Source organism: Abrus precatorius, unplaced genomic scaffold (assembly GCF_003935025.1).
Source record: "Abrus precatorius isolate BTA unplaced genomic scaffold, Abrus_2018 Scaffold4, whole genome shotgun sequence".
Taxonomy (NCBI): domain Eukaryota; kingdom Viridiplantae; phylum Streptophyta; class Magnoliopsida; order Fabales; family Fabaceae; genus Abrus; species Abrus precatorius.
The window spans coordinates 18,911,933-18,928,086 of NW_020874384.1; the positions used below are offsets into that span (position 1 = coordinate 18,911,933).

A 16,154-nucleotide genomic window follows, 5' to 3' on the forward strand; every position below is an offset into this window, starting at 1 on the left:
ATTAAAATGGATATGGATGTGCATTGCATTCTATTCCCTTGGAAGTGGGTTTATTTTTGGGCTTAACAGAGCGACACAAGCCCAGGAAAAGAACCCACACGATGTAATTAGTAATGGTAGCCATATATGGCAAATTTCACATTGCAAGATAAATGTCAAATTCAATGCAAGTAACGGTATATTTGCATATTAATTCCTAATAACAAGAAATATACAATTTAATATAAGTCGCTGTATATTAGCAGACCTACGTCCTAACAAAAGTATAAGAGTACGAAGAAGATACCTTCTAATGCATATTTTTTAACACGCGTTGTTATTAAAACATAAAATTATGAATGAGTTTTATTAAATAATTTTGAATTAATAATAAAGAATAATAAATTAAACATTACGGCCATTAAATACTTTTCATGAAATTGAATAGTTTTGGATATTAAAAAGAAATCTAAGTTAAGAAACTAAAAAAATAAAAAAAATCTATTACAAAGTTGCAGGTAAAACTAGAATGTGGAAACGATAATATCTGTGGAAGAAGACGAGAATTGGGAAATGTAATTGTCTAAGGTTGAGTGGTACAAGGAACAGTAGAGTAGGGTAACAGTGGGGACCATGGCTTCAAATACTAATTGTCGCCCAGAGCAGCTTGACGTTGAGTTGCTGACTTCAATTATCACTGTCTTGTTTCATTTCGTTTTCAACACAGGCCCACAAGATGGAACACCACATTTCAAAGGATAGGCCACGTTGTCAAGCCCGGCCCACCACTCCATTCTAATCTTTAATGCCATTCTTCCTTCGCTATCATAGGATCCATGATGACTACAGAGTATTAAGTTAAGGATCTTAATTGCAAATTATTTCCCCTTTAAGTTTCAATTATTATTGTACACTCTATTAACTTAGTAGCAGCTTCAGTAGTATCTTTTCCACACCCTAGAAAAAGTTGCAAAGATTGTACACAAATGAAGTTGAACTCAAACAAATAATGTCTGCATTGCACTCATCCATAGCATAAATGCGCAGAAAGTAACAGTAACAGTCATCGCTATGATTGATATATTGTCGGCCACCCATAAAAATACCACAATACATAATGCTAAGTTGTGGCCTATTGGGAGAAAATAACCAACCATTTTTTAACACACTACTCGCTACTTAGTGTTGCAAATCCATTCAATGCTACTTGTTTAAGGAACTAACCTTTCCTTTATGATCACCATCATAGGTATGATGAAACTCGCACTCCTCAATCTTCACTCTCTCGCCATTGCTTTGAATCACGGCTTCAGGTGCTTGTGTGGAATTATGGGGTGGTAGTTTCGATAGCATAGCTCCAAAACTGCAAGGCATGGTTGGCAAAGGAGGGGCTGACCAAAGAGGTGCCCCTGTTGCTCCATTTTGAGAAGGGTTCCACTCCAAATCTATAGCTATCATGGAAGAAAAATTAGATCTTTCGTCAACCACTTTGTTGACTCCTGTTACTTGGCTCATGTCGTAGGTAGATAGAACCATTCCATTGCTTTCTATGAAACTGGGCTTCACAATGTATGGATGTTGGATGGGTAGGTACGGTCTTTGAATACCGAACACACCCGGTATGCTTTGAAGGTAGCTGAATTTTCTTTGTATGCTGATCACTAGATTCAGATCCTCTGCAATCTGAAGTACTCATGAATTAGTACACGATGGAGATTTTGCCAGAATGGAGAAACATAAGGAATGAGAAAGTGCAACACCTTGTTAAATGAACCCAATTGCACTACGCCTTCTCTAACCGCAATTATGACAATACTCTACCAAAATGAGTTAATAATTTTGTCAACATGAGTAAAATTGACTTGATTTGAGTGTCGGCCATTACGTGATGTTGTGATCGAATTCACTAACCTGAATACCCGAATTGAACTGAATCTCCCACGCCTTTGGTTGCTGTAAAATATCAAGACAAGTCCAGCAAAAGAATAATAATCATTAATAAAAAAATTTAAAGAAATATTTTACGATCATTTTGCTTTTATATCAATAACTTCTCTTACTGGCTCGACAGAAGCATTCCATGGAGCAATATAGCTAGATTCACACTCATTGTGATTCTCATTATAAACCCATTTGTGACTATTATCTGCGGCAACTTTTCCTAGTAATCTGCAGATATATAAAACGGACGATGAATTATTTTGTCCCCTTGCTTCCTTCTTCTGAGAAACAGAGGAAAAGATAACGAATGTTCTTAATGGCAAGAAAATGTAAAGGTAGAGTAATGTGAACGCTCACCCCTCTCCATAATTGTAAACCTCATGCGACATTTTGAAGAATACGTCAGCTCCAAACCTACCGTTCAAGTAACCGCTCTTCCTTTGCTCGCATTCGTTAAAATCACAGAACCCATCTTCCCATACAAGGATCCTAACAAGAAAAAAACAACTTTTTTGGTTCATCAACAGAACTAACCGAAAAGAGACATGAGTTTGTCATAGTTACATACAACATTACCAGTTCCTCTTGTTTCCTTTGGAGCGATCAAGAGAAGTTCCTCCAAACTCCCACCTATAGTAACAACAATTATCACTCTTGTACATACATAAACATTGTTGGCTCTTTCAACAGATATTACTTACCTCGGAGGAGGAAAGTTACGAGGTAATATCCTCCAGAAGACAGCATATACCCACTTAGAAGAAGAGGGAGAAGTGCAAATGCTTCTGAGAGTCTGCTGCAAGAGACAATTAAGCAAGGGTAATCCACTTTCCATCTTCTACGATAGTGGGGGAGAGGGGGCAACAAAGATTAAAATTTAAAAGGCAAAATGCAGTTGCAAACGAAGTGATGGTACCCACTGGCCTCTTGCAGCCACCAAAGTGCTCCAACACAAAGGGTTGTAATGTAAAAGACAATACGAGTTGTTGTAATTTTACAGTGGGACCTCCACATTCACATTTCCCTTTCCCACTTTGCTTCACTGGTGAAGGCATTTATAACAAAAAGAAATTCCTTAAAGCCTTTTAATTGGTTAGAGTTTGATATTTCCATTACACAGGTTACCTGTGTCACGTGTAGGAGGAGCTTGTTCATCATATATATGGTTCCTCCTCCTATCACTTCTTAACTCATTCCTTCTGATTTCCGTGTGTAATGAATAGTAGACCGTTCTTCTGTTACGATTTCGGTTAGTTATGATTAGCTGTGAGGTTAGTTCCTTGATTAAGAGTTAATTACATAGAATGTTGTACATAAGACACTGTAATGAAAAACTCTATATGGATTTGGACCCTTTGTACACAGCGCATGGTTCTGCTAGAAAAATAAAGACACAAGAGAAGGACCATTTCGATCTTGTAACTTTCTCTCTAATTTCTCATCTCTTCTCTGATTTTCTATACAATCTAAGCTTTTCTCATATCTATGCGCTGGTAAAATAAAATAAAGGGTTATCTTTTTTATTTTAATATTTATATTTTAAAAAACTATTACTTTAACTTCCTCCCATTGATATGGCTCTAAAAAATGACATGAAACAAAAAAATTAACATGTGAAATCAGTTAGTTATGTCATCATTTAAAAGTACTTAAGGATTAAAATTAAAAGATAATACAGTATGAGAGACCAAAGCTATATATTTAAGCAAAAAAATTATATTTCAGCTCACTTGTTCTATTAAGGCCAATCTGTGAGTCAAATGAAACCCTAGTGTTTTTCTGTTGGTATAAAGTTTAAGGGACATTTAATTAAATGAAAAAAAAATTCCTTTTCTCGTAAGGCCTGTAATAAATAACTTTTTAACGAGTAATCAAATACGGTGAAAATTTTATATGCACGCATGTCCTTATGGGGAGAAAGAATCCTAATATGCTTCTAGAGTTGAGAAAGCGCTTGAACATAGTGAGCAGTGGATTCGCATATTGGGTGTGATATTGATCCTTGAAAACACTTAATTAGAGTTAGCTACTTATCGGCAATGCCACGACTATAAGGGGCTGTCTACTTGTCTCTTATTGAAGTGGTCCTGTTCGATGACAATTGATTTCACCTCTTACGTCGCACATAATAACAAATTGCCTTTCCTTTCCGTCATGGACCCTCTAAGCACTGTGTAACCTCATCTCATTAACTTCACATTAGTACAACTTAAGTGCCGTACTTGGAGAACAAGACAAGCTAATTTAAGCCTGTTAAGCCCATTCAATGATCCAATGCCTTCACAAAGGAATATTATAAATGGAAAAGTTAACGTGACTTTGGAAAGAATACGTTGATCCAGAGTAAAAATGCTAGGAAAAACTCAAATTTAGTCATTTAAAATTATGTGTATTACAACGTTAATCTTTTAAAAAAGATATTTATCGAATAAAATATTCAAACATTTGAATTATATTTAAACATTTTATTACTAAATTATTATGAATCTAGGTATAAATCGTAGACATTTTTCAAATAATTCCCTACCCGTTGACATATATGGATGGTAGTATACGATTTGTTCTTTTGGGAAGGCTAAAGTAAATATAAAATATCTTTAAATGATTAATTTGATTATAAATTAAAATAAAAATTTTGATTGAAAAAAATCGAATAATGCAGATAATATTAGCAAATTATAACGAGAATTATCTAAATAATAAAAGAGAAATATTATTCTTGCAACTATTTTTCATACCTAATTTGAGAACTGTAAATATGGATATAAAAAATTGAAATAAAATGAGCAATGTCATGAAGAGAGATAAATAAAAAATAATATAACTGAACAAATTACAGAGTGAGTGAGTGGTGTATCCCATGGGTTGGGCAAGCAAACGGATTGACAGCTACAAGAATAGGGCCCAAAAGAGTCCCACACACCGTTCTATCCTTTCACACTTGTTCCCGTTCCCCATTTATTTTCTCGACCTTTTTCAACGGATACAACATTCCAACGACACCACCACATTGGCACATAATTATTTCAACATTGATCAGTTTCTTGCAGAAACCAATGGCACTTGTAATGTCTAAATGCTTGATTACATACTTTCCTTAGGTAAGTTGAAAATTGCTGCTGCTAATTAATCACTTTGACTGTCTTCAATCCAATTGCAGTAATTTTTTTGCCTTCTTTCTTTCTTTTATTGAGTTACAGTTTTAAAGCAAGTTTTCAGCTCAGAATACGCAAGTGTTGCTGTATACCTTCTTTAGATTGTGACATGACCTAGATTTGAAATGGGACAATCTTCTATTTTCTTGAACCTGTTATTTATTACAATAGATAAACTATTATTTGAAATTGAGGTGGAACTTAAAGAAACTCTCTTCATGCGAGATAAGATTTGAGACAACAACTATAGTAACTTTTTTAAATACTTGTTTTACTCTTTACACAGTATACTTTTTTCAATAAAAAAATAATCTTCTATATTGTTTTATACAAGAATAATAACATTTTTTTTTTCATTTTACTCATTTTCCTTCTTTTAATTAAATAACAAAACAAATATTTTTTTACTCGTTTTTTCTCTCCCGCTTTTGTTTCTTCATTCTTCCTACATCCAATCAAGCCATTTTGGTTCTAAAATCTTGCTTTCTCTTTGACCAACACCATGTCTAGTAGGCTGGTCCATTTGTTATATAAGCATGTGTGACCCATGAAAATAATGCCTGCTAGGTTTGGCTGGTTCTTACAAACTTTTATCCTTGCTTCGATTTTTTAGACGACTAACATTATTTGTATAGGAAAATATTTAGTGTATTGTTAAAATGGGATATTTTTAAGTATTTTTCATATTTAAAATGACTTTTTGTATACAATAAATAAATAATATATAATATCACATATGACATAAATTTTTAATAATTTAAATAACAAAAATAATTATTAGGTAAATGGAGTAAAAAGGTCACACAAGCCTGATTAACAAGCACAAATCATTCTAAGGGTAGATTCATAAAAAAAAATTGACTCTTCCTTGTTTTATTTTTTTATATTTTTATTTCTTAAACTTTAATTTAGTGGTATTTACAGTTTTTTTTTATTGTATACACTTTTGATGGTCTTATATTCACATTTTATGTGTTTGCTTTGATGCTAAACATTATTTTCTGTACCTTTTAGTCTAATTGCATTTAATTTCAACTTCTTTTTTGTCACCTCAATTTGATGTCAAGTCAAAATAAAACTCCTCCGTTTATTTAAGCTTGGAACTTCACGTTAATTAGTGTAACGCCAATTTGAGTATATCAAGCTTATTCATCTGTTAGAAATCTGCCAAAGATCAACTTGACCATCATCTAATCTTGTAGATATTTGCATCATTAATGCATAAAAAACGTAAAATTATATCAATATTTTAGAAAAATACATGTAAATGTTTTACCTTACATCATCATCAATCATCATCATAATAATAATAAAAAAAAAATTACGTAAGAATAAAAACTTTACAAAATGGTAAAATTTTATTAATAACTAAATTATAAAGATAAAAATATTATTTAAATAATGATTATTTTATTATATAAATAAATTTCCACATTACATAATGGTTGAAACTGCTCATGTATTTATGTAGATGTTTAAACGTGAAAAATAAATATGAACATCGTAAGAGTTGTATTTCGAGCTTATAACTTGGACGACAGTGCTGCTATTTTGGGATGCATGGAGTTACACGATGGTATTGGCGACGATTAAGTTTGGATGATATTTTGGCGGAGTAATAGTATAGCTAGCATGTCTTACTTCAGTCTGGTCTTTTATCTTTTATAAGCGTTAATGTGCATTTGTTAAGTGATTGTCTCGTCCCAGATAACACAAGGGAGGAAAAGAGATTCTAAAAAGTACCGTCTTTAATTGGTAAGGCCATGTTTGGTGTAGAAGATAAGTTACATAACTCAAATTAGGGTATGAGTTTTGGCCATGAGTAGGTACAAATATGAGTTATTATTATTCCCATACCTTTTTATACTGCGTTATAACGGGTGTGAAGGGCAGAACCCCCTAAGCAACAAAAGAAAGGCCTAAAAGATACAATTCCAAGCATGCAGGGGGTTTCCTTTTGCTTCACCGTTTTAGAAATTAGATTTTAGAGTTAATTTTTAAAAGGTATTATAAAATTTTATATATGAAATATTAAAGAAAAGTTGGCGTTGCTAAAAGAGAGGGTAAAAGGAAATGACCAACAATGCAGCATCATACCTCTGCACATAGAAGAGGGAAGAAAAGACGCTTTTGACTTGATTGGGCTAGTGGCAGGCGGCAGCAGACTAAACAAAAAACTGCATGGTCCCGAAAAGCTTAATCAATTTTATTAAGTTGATTTTATATGTTAATATTATAAAATTTTCAAAAACATTTAAAGTAGATTTAATCAATTCAATGTTAAAGTAGGTTTTTAAAATCAAGTTAGAATTTTAAAAAGATAAAGGTATGCCTTAAATGTATCGAGGAAATAGGTCAAATTTAAGATTTTGATTTGACAAATGGGTTATATTCAAGTTTTGTAAAGCCCAACCCATTTTTTACCCTTGTTAAGGACTCAAGGAAAATAATATGTGTGGTACTATAGTATTTTGCTTTTTATGTATATTTAATGAAATTTCTTGTGTATTGTATGAATATTATTAATTTTTTTAAAAATTAAATACGTATTGCATAACTATTTTAAATTTTAATAAAATTTATAAATTGAAAAAAATACCTTTTTTTTATTATTGATAATAAGTACTTTATTACATTAAACATGATATAATTAAAAATAATATTTTAAAAATTAATACAGAACTATATAATGTAACTTTTTTATATAATATTTTCGTGTATTTAATTTATATTTAAAATAAAATATAAATATAAATTGCATAAATATTTAAATTTTTAAAAAATTATAAATTAAAAAATACTTTGTTTATTATTAATAATAAGTACTCCATTGTACTAAACGTGATTAAATTAAAAAATATATTTTCTAAAATTAAGAAAGAACCATAGAAAATTAAAATTTTAAATTAAGATTAATTATAATTATAAAATTTTAAATTTTAGTTTTTCAAAATAAATATTTTCAATTTGATATACTGTATCAAAATTTAAACTGAGTTAAATTTAAAATAATAAAAAACAGTTTCCTTTAATGTTTTTTTGGTAAATACGAATTAAATTTATATCCGAATTGTCAATTGGCATCCCTAATTAATATTTTTAAATGCAACAGTTTTTTCTTTTAATAGCACAATTCATATGACAACAAACAGATCAGAAAAAAGTGCTCGGAATGGAATTCTTGACGTGTGACTGTGAGGTATATGATAGGACAATGGCAGTCATTAAATGAAATGGTTAGATGTAATAAAATTGGATTAAGAGTCTTCCAATTATTGAATCATTCAACAAAAAAGAGAAAATTTCATTTATTTTATACAGTTGACAATATTTTTCTCTCTCCTACTAAATGGTTCAGTGTTGAAGATAATTTTTTTCAAGAAAAGATAATAAAAAGAAAAAAGACAGGAAAGAAAAAGAGAAAATAAATGGAGAATGAAAAGATTTTAAAATTACTTGAATTAATTAAAAGAGAAAAGAAAAGTAGAAACAAAAGTTAAATTTTACATTTGTTTATTTAATTGGGTAAAAAAAAGATAAAAATATTCTTACTCCCAGTTATTTTTCCCTCTGTTATCTTATTCACTCAGTTTTCTCTCACACTTCTTTTCTGGTACTTTTTGGTCCTTCCAAGTTCCATCAAACGAAACACAAGCTAAATCATCAATCAACAAAAGTATGAAACTGATAATAATCAACATAGGCTCTATTGATTGATATTTATAATTTAAAACAGAGCCAAAAATAAAATAGAGCATAATTATTTAGTTCTGACTATAATTTGACAAACCATTAACTATCGGTAACCCAATGGCGAACATTTATGGTTTTTATACATTTTTGGCAATTAGATGAAAGTTGTGAAATGAGATGAGTACCAAGTTGGTCACCGTCAAATTATCTGGTTCCTACCCGCAAACGCCCAGTGCGGTTTAGCTGGAGTTCTCTTCATTGCCTTCACTCCAAAGGGGTCATTCTTACTCTACAATAGACAATCTCAAAGAATCAGTTATATATACGTGGGAATTCAAAGGCATGTCATCTATGGGAAATTTGACATTTTTACGAATTGATGTTAAAGTCTTTACCATATGACAGGTCCCTGCATAAATGTTGCAGATAGGATAATCATGCGGGCAACAACTTGAGTGATCTTCACAGCAGGTAGCAGCTTCAAAAGCACAACATCCCCACCCATAACAATAATTTGCCAACTCAAAAACACAACAACAAGTAGTGCCTTCAACACAACTGTAGTAATTATCACAAACATGTGGCGGCTTCACTGGTGAAGGAGGTGATGGTTCACGATTTGGAGGATTTTGGCCCCTCTTTATGGGATAGGAGGACAAAGTTGTAATTCCACACTTTCCGGCTCTACTTTTTGGTAAATTACGCTCCATTCTAATATAACCTTCCTCTCCCCAACTCTTGCCCCATGAATTTTTCACTGTCCAATAATCAATCCAATCTTCTGTTCCATACCCAACAACTGTAACACCATGGTCTAATGCTGTCCCACATTTTCCTCTGAATATACCCTAACAAAATTGACACTGATCGCTTTCAAATGGCCTTGGAAAAATATAACAGCAAATGCTTAAAAGTTCAAACTTCATTAACAATGTGTCAACAAATGATTAGTGTCTCATTAATGTAAATTATTCTTGAAAATTGAATAAAATTCATAATCCATCTCATTAAATCAAGTAGGATGTTTCATTTGGTCCTTTTTATAATTCTTTTTGTTGGTACTTAAAAGATTTTTTATAAAATTTTAAAAATATTTATTATTTATTTACATATTTATTTTTTATTGTTGAAAATTTTTAACATTTTAATCATTACTATAATAATATAGTTTATTTTAATTCAAGACAAACTAAGAATGCTGTGACTAGTTTTTTTTTTAAAAAAATATGTTATTAATTCGGCAACTTTTTTTAATGCGTATGATTTAATTGAATTTTTATAAAAAAATAAAAATAAGTACTTATTTAAATTCACATTTAAACGATCATATACATTTACTTCAAATCGAGTAGTTATAATTTTTTTATATTAACTTTACGTTTACACAAATTTTTCAAATTGCTAATTGTTTACTTTTTCTCTGTGCTCACAATGTAGTTGGCATTAGTCCTTTACTTCTTAAATAAAGTTGAATAAGAAACTTACTGATTCGTATAACTGAAACTCCCTACCGCTCGCTTCAATGGCAACGCTCACTGGTTGATTTGCTACAGCCTTTTTCAAGGCTAACTCATCATAGGCAGGAACATCTTCGTAGGCATCAATTGTAACAAGTCCTACATTTTTCTGTGAATAAGAGAGGAAGAAAAAATTATTTAAATATTACAACGAAACTATGACAGAACATTTACTTATTTATTATTTATATATCAAATGATAAAGCCGAAACTTACCTTATATCGGTCACATATACCATCAACCCCTCGATAGGGGTAACTTTCTTCGGTGTGAATGCCACCATTGTTTATAATGAACTCAAAGGCATAATCCATGAGTCCGCCATCACATCCTGCATTAACTGTTCTGTCACAATCCACCAATTCTTGCTCTGAGAGTGAAATTAGATCGCCTGTTACTATCTTATTAATCCCTTCCACTGCGGCGATTGCAGAGAATGCCCAACAACTACCTTCGTTTGAAAACAGAAAAAACATAGGCAATCAGCTTTTTTATGTCATACATCTCAACATATACATACTTTTTTCTAAAAATTAGGTGAAGAGAAATTAGGGACATTATTTTTTAAAATTTTTAGTAAAGCCTAAATTTTAGTTTTTTATGCTTTATTTTTATATAATTTTGCCGTGTATCGAATTTACACTCTATATTAATTATATGGTGTTTAGGTACAGGTCCTGCTGCTGGCTCTTTTAAACAACTAATTGAATAATACAAAGTTAAAGCCTAAAAGTGCACACGAGACCAGAAGATTTATGTATCAATTTATTAAGATAATATATATTCATTGTACATCATCATTATTAATATAAAGTATCAATATTTTGAATACTATCAATATACTGATGAGCGTAATATCTATTCAATGAAAAATAATTAAAATGTAACACTTTATTTAATGCACTCAAATTTAATATATTCATATTTAGTTCAGTATATTCTAAAAATTTGCTTAATGGGTTCCGATTAAACATTTAATAAATTTATACAAATTATCTCAATTAGAGCGCTGGATCTTTGACCATTTACATGTTTAGGTCTTTTCATTTTAGAGTATTCACACTTTTTTCCTTAAATATGATACTAGTCTTTTTTAATTGCTTAATTTAGGGCCTTCGTACATAATGAGAATCTGAAGTGTGACAGACGCAGTCTCATGTGCATATATCATGTTAGCTATGCCCCATTATACGGTGGTTTAGACTTTGAGATGAAATTGAATTCTTTAAGTGCACACATTTTTTACATGAATTTTTTAAAATGGCTTATATAATATTTACATTAAGTGTCTGAAATAATTATGCTTGGGGAGTGAGATTAGGAAATTAAAAAAATATTGTTTCATTTGATAATTTTTAAAATAAAATAATAAATTAACTCACATCTATCTAACATCTTATAATATATACGAGTCCATTTTTCTATGAATAGATGTACTCCTAGTTATAACACGAGCTTAAAATTTTCACCTGTATTTCTAAAAATGAATATTATTTTTATTAAATAATACAATTTGTATATTATATATTTAATTTTACTTTTGGGTTAATATTTTATTTCTTTCTAAATTATATTATATCAAATTAAAATATTTTTAAATAAATTTTAATATTATTATAATCTTAATTTCAATTTATGTTTTAAATTTTAACATCAGATATCAATAAAAGTAATGTTTCATAATATAAAATGTCTTACTGTTTAATTTAATCATATTCAAAAAATATTTATCATTAATAATAAAAATATTCTTTCACTTGTTATGAATTTTTTAAAAAATAATTATGTAATATAGCTTTTTTTAATTTAAATATATCCTTACCATGCAAAAAAAATGTTGTTAGTTATTGAAAAAAAATCATAGTGAGTAGCTCATAGAAGTAAGGAATCAGAAGGACTAGCCTCCGTGAAGGGATAATTTAAAAATAAAAACCTAGCCAGGTGTGTTTGGGATATTAATATGAAAAAAGGAATCATTTACCATAAAACGGGCAAACATGATAATGGGTAAACAGGACACGCATGGCAGTGTATTACTTACCGCAATTTCCTTGGTCTTTGACTCGTACGACGGCACCTTTCTTCCTCCAATCAATAGATTTCGGCAATTTGTCGCCCACGCGCGGAGCGTAACGGTTGCTGGGCCTGGCCACCCTTAGATCAATCTTGGCTCCCAAATACTTGGTCCGGTACTCCTCGTTGCTAAGATCAGCGAACCGGTTCAATCCAACCTTGTATGTCCGGTTCTCTGCGTTGTGCTCGTCGATAAACTTGAGGTTGTCTTTGAAGATCTCGAACCTCTTCTCCTTCTCGCCCAGCGCGTTATAAACTTTACCATGTTTCACAAGCCACTTCTCGTATATAGCCATTACTTCCTCGTCACTCCTCCACGCTGCCTTGTCCGAGGCCAATGACACTGCGAAGACCGTGAACGCGATGAGGATCTTGAACATTACCTTGGCACATCCATTCCTTCCCATTTTCTCTCGATATTTTGTGAAGATTGAAGAAGTCCTTCGATGAGTGATTGGGGTCTGAGACAGGTGTGTATAGTGATTTAAATATATAAAGTATCGGCGAGGGATGGTGATGAACCCCGAGACAATTTGAAATACAAATAAAAATAAATTAAACTTTAAAAAATCTATTAAAATGAAAGCACGTGGGTTTTAAAAATATTTATAAAACGTGTTATATTATATTACACTTATTTATATATATTTTTCTTTTTATTATATTTACACTTAAAAATATGCAAACAGGAAACGGTACTTTGTCCATGAAAAATTTTCATAAAACATTTTTCAAATTTTGGATATACAATTCTTTATCTACAAATTATTTTACTTTCTCTGATATAATTTTTTCTTTAAAAATAAAGTCCTGAAATGCTTTTTTTTTTTTTTGCAAAATCTATTTTGTGATCTTATCCAAATACATTTTTAGACACAAGCTGCGAATATTGAATTTTTAAACAAACAGGTACGTTACCATTAATGAATTTTGAGATAAACTACTTAAATGAGTTATCCTGTATTAAAACAAAACAAATATTATAATGACTTAACGTGTTTTTAACATGCTAATCAATGATTTAAAAATTTATAAGAATACATTTTAAGTATGTTAAATATTACTATATTTTCAATCACATTGGATAATTCATATAATCTTAATTCAAATGCGTTAATGATAATATTTATAGTTTGTATTTCTGATAGGAAAACATTAATCTCCTGATCTCTATTTGAGTAGGATGACGTCTTTTTGTACGTTGTTGATGTGAGGATAATACCTGCAAAAGACACTCCGATACTGAAGTCAGGTCTCGATGGTGAGCCATAAATGTTATTAAATATTCAAAAGTCAACCTTTTACTTGTACCTCTTACCTTCCTTTTATAAGAAATATTATGGGCTAATAGACTTGCTAAGTCAACCCTGATTTTGGTCCTTTAATTAGAGTAGATAATAATTTGACTATTACCCTTAATTGGGTTAATTACCTTTAATCCTAACTGAGAGGGTATTTGGCTTATCTTGACAGAGGGGGGTACTCGGTTCTCTTTTTCTGTAGGTAAGACCAAGTAGTATCTTATCTGATACACTAGCCCCCAAAGCCCGAAGAGGTACGATGCAAAGGTTTGATAAAATACTTATCCATGATATGTAGACAAAAGGATATTCAGTTTTAGTCAAGAGATAAGAGTATCGATGAGGTATTTGGTTGTGATGAGGAGGTAAGTAAACCGAAGGGGTATTCGGTTTAATAGAGAGATAAATAGGTCGATGACACACAAACCGAAATCCTATTCAGTTTTAGATGTAAGTAAAAAATAATTAAAAAATACAAATAATATAAATAATGATTTCGGCCACTTTAGGGTGTCAGAGATTTTTTTGTTAAAGTTTCCTCGTTTTGTGTGCCCCTGAAAACGAAAGGGTGCCTGATCACATTCGTAGATCTAGGAAAGATCTGACGATTAGGAAGGGATATGACCATTCGTATGCCCGACACCTCTGATTTTATAAATATATGATGGTTCAGGCCTTTGTTTACACCTTTTTGCTCTAAACCGAAGGGTGCATACTATTCCTCTAGACCAAGTGGTATACACTGCTTTTAGAAGTTTTTCTTCCTTTTTCCAACTACTACAACAAGGTACGCTTAGTCATTCATTAATTTTTCCTTTCTGCAATGGTCGAATCCTTAGAGTGGGATAACTCATTGTCTGATTCATCGAGGCCGACTACTGTTGAAGTTCATAGTGTTAGAGGAACCGAAGAGGGTGAGGTTCTTTCAAGGCTAAGTGGGGCGGAGGATGAAGTAGAACAAATAGTTAGGGAATGCAGTGATGGTGCCAAACCGTCGGGAGGTGCCGATGATTCTGAAACTACCCAATCATTGTCGAATGCGAGCCCCCCTAGGAAAGACCGGTATTCCCTCCTTGTACAGTTCCTGACTATGAATGGGTCTATTGTGAAGTGGTCGCCTACTTCTCACACTTTCAAAGGAATAGGGATCTCCAATCCTTTGTAGACCATTGTGATATATCACTATGGGAATCTTCAGATCCGTATCCTATCGTTATCGATACCTGCTGGGGGATGGCTCCAGCAATCTTGATTTAGTATTTTTATCCCGACACCTTCTTTGTATACGAATATATGTTTAGAGAATTAGGTATAATGTTACCCTTTGATAACTTCCAGATGGGAGTACTGCAGGTTCTAAATGTAGCGCTGACACAACTCCATCCGAATGGGTGGGTGGCTATACAAGCCTTTAGAATTCTTTGTAGGTTTCATTACATAGAACCTAGTGTACGACTGTTTTTTCATTTTTTTTTGTACTCGTCCTTCGGACATGGCAAGATGGGTGTCCTTAATAAGGCAACCTGAACTGCCTTTATTCAAACCATATGCATCTTCCTTTAAGGGTTTTAAGACCGGTTTCTTCAAAGTAACCGTGCACCCTATAGGTAGGAAATACTTATTCGATAGCGAAAACAACCCGTTTTTCCCCTTCCACTGGACCTGGGTACCTCGTCGTTTCGACGTTTTCCCCGAGGACTTGTTGTCGGCTGAAGAGATGTCGGCCCTGGAGTGCTTAAAGTCTCTTCCCCGAGAGCTTTCTGTCTGAGCCCTCATCCTTTTGTTGAAGTCTCCTTATCCTCGTCTGGACATGGATGGTATGCTTTGTTTTTATAGTGTAGTTTGAATATTGAGTTATATTGATTTGACTTTTTGTTTGTATTATAGGTCTGATGGCTCAAAAAGGAGTTAACATGCCGACTTATTGTCACGGTTTGAGAAGGCAAACTCCAGGTGACGTGTCGGTTGAAGAGCATCGCCATCCCCAACTCGACAATGTTCCAGAGGTAACCGAACCTCGCCATCCTCCCCGAGACCTTGTTCTTGACGAAGGTTAGCCAAAAAAGCGCAAGGACAAGGGTAAGGAAAAAGAGCCCAAGAGGGAGAGGAAGCGAAAACATTATCGTTCGGCTGTATGCTCTGGTTGCTGAGCCGGGAGGTGGTAGAAGCTCTTCTACCAATTCCGTGATTCTTCCAGGGTTTTGTTTGAATCTTTCTTTGGTAATGAGGTTCAGGATGACCTACTTTCTGAGTCGAGGCGCAATATAGTCAATTTTCTAAAACATAAATCCTATAGCAGTGTTACTCAAAGCTACAAGCCCGAGCCTCAGTATAGTTTAATTATAATAAATGGTTTTAGTATCTATTTTTTTAGATAATATTTGATAACGAGAACTTTTCATTTATATAGATATTTTTTAAAATGTAGTTTTTAAGAATAATGTTTCTAGAAAAATTACACAATATATTTCAATATTTCATAATTTTGTAAAAA

At 32.2% G+C, this 16,154-nt stretch overlaps 2 protein-coding genes across 2 annotated transcripts; both read right to left on the bottom strand.

The window, feature by feature from the left end:
* Positions 1 to 413: 413 nt before the first annotated feature.
* LOC113865867 (protein RICE SALT SENSITIVE 3-like) lies at positions 414 to 2,766 on the bottom strand. Its single transcript, XM_027500646.1, has 8 exons — positions 2,622 to 2,766; positions 2,497 to 2,550; positions 2,278 to 2,409; positions 2,040 to 2,148; positions 1,891 to 1,932; positions 1,740 to 1,796; positions 1,204 to 1,662; positions 414 to 936 (listed from the first exon to the last, which is right to left on the bottom strand). The coding sequence occupies exons 1-8, from the start codon at positions 2,753 to 2,755 to the stop codon at positions 898 to 900; spliced, it is 1,026 nt and encodes a 341-aa protein (XP_027356447.1). The 5' UTR covers positions 2,756 to 2,766; the 3' UTR covers positions 414 to 897.
* Positions 2,767 to 8,967: 6,201 nt separating this feature from the next.
* Positions 8,968 to 12,766, bottom strand: LOC113866272 (low-temperature-induced cysteine proteinase-like). The gene is made up of 5 exons (XM_027501152.1): positions 12,328 to 12,766; positions 10,502 to 10,737; positions 10,254 to 10,394; positions 9,164 to 9,616; positions 8,968 to 9,057 (listed from the first exon to the last, which is right to left on the bottom strand). The coding sequence occupies exons 1-5, from the start codon at positions 12,764 to 12,766 to the stop codon at positions 8,968 to 8,970; spliced, it is 1,359 nt and encodes a 452-aa protein (XP_027356953.1).
* Positions 12,767 to 16,154: the final 3,388 nt, after the last annotated feature.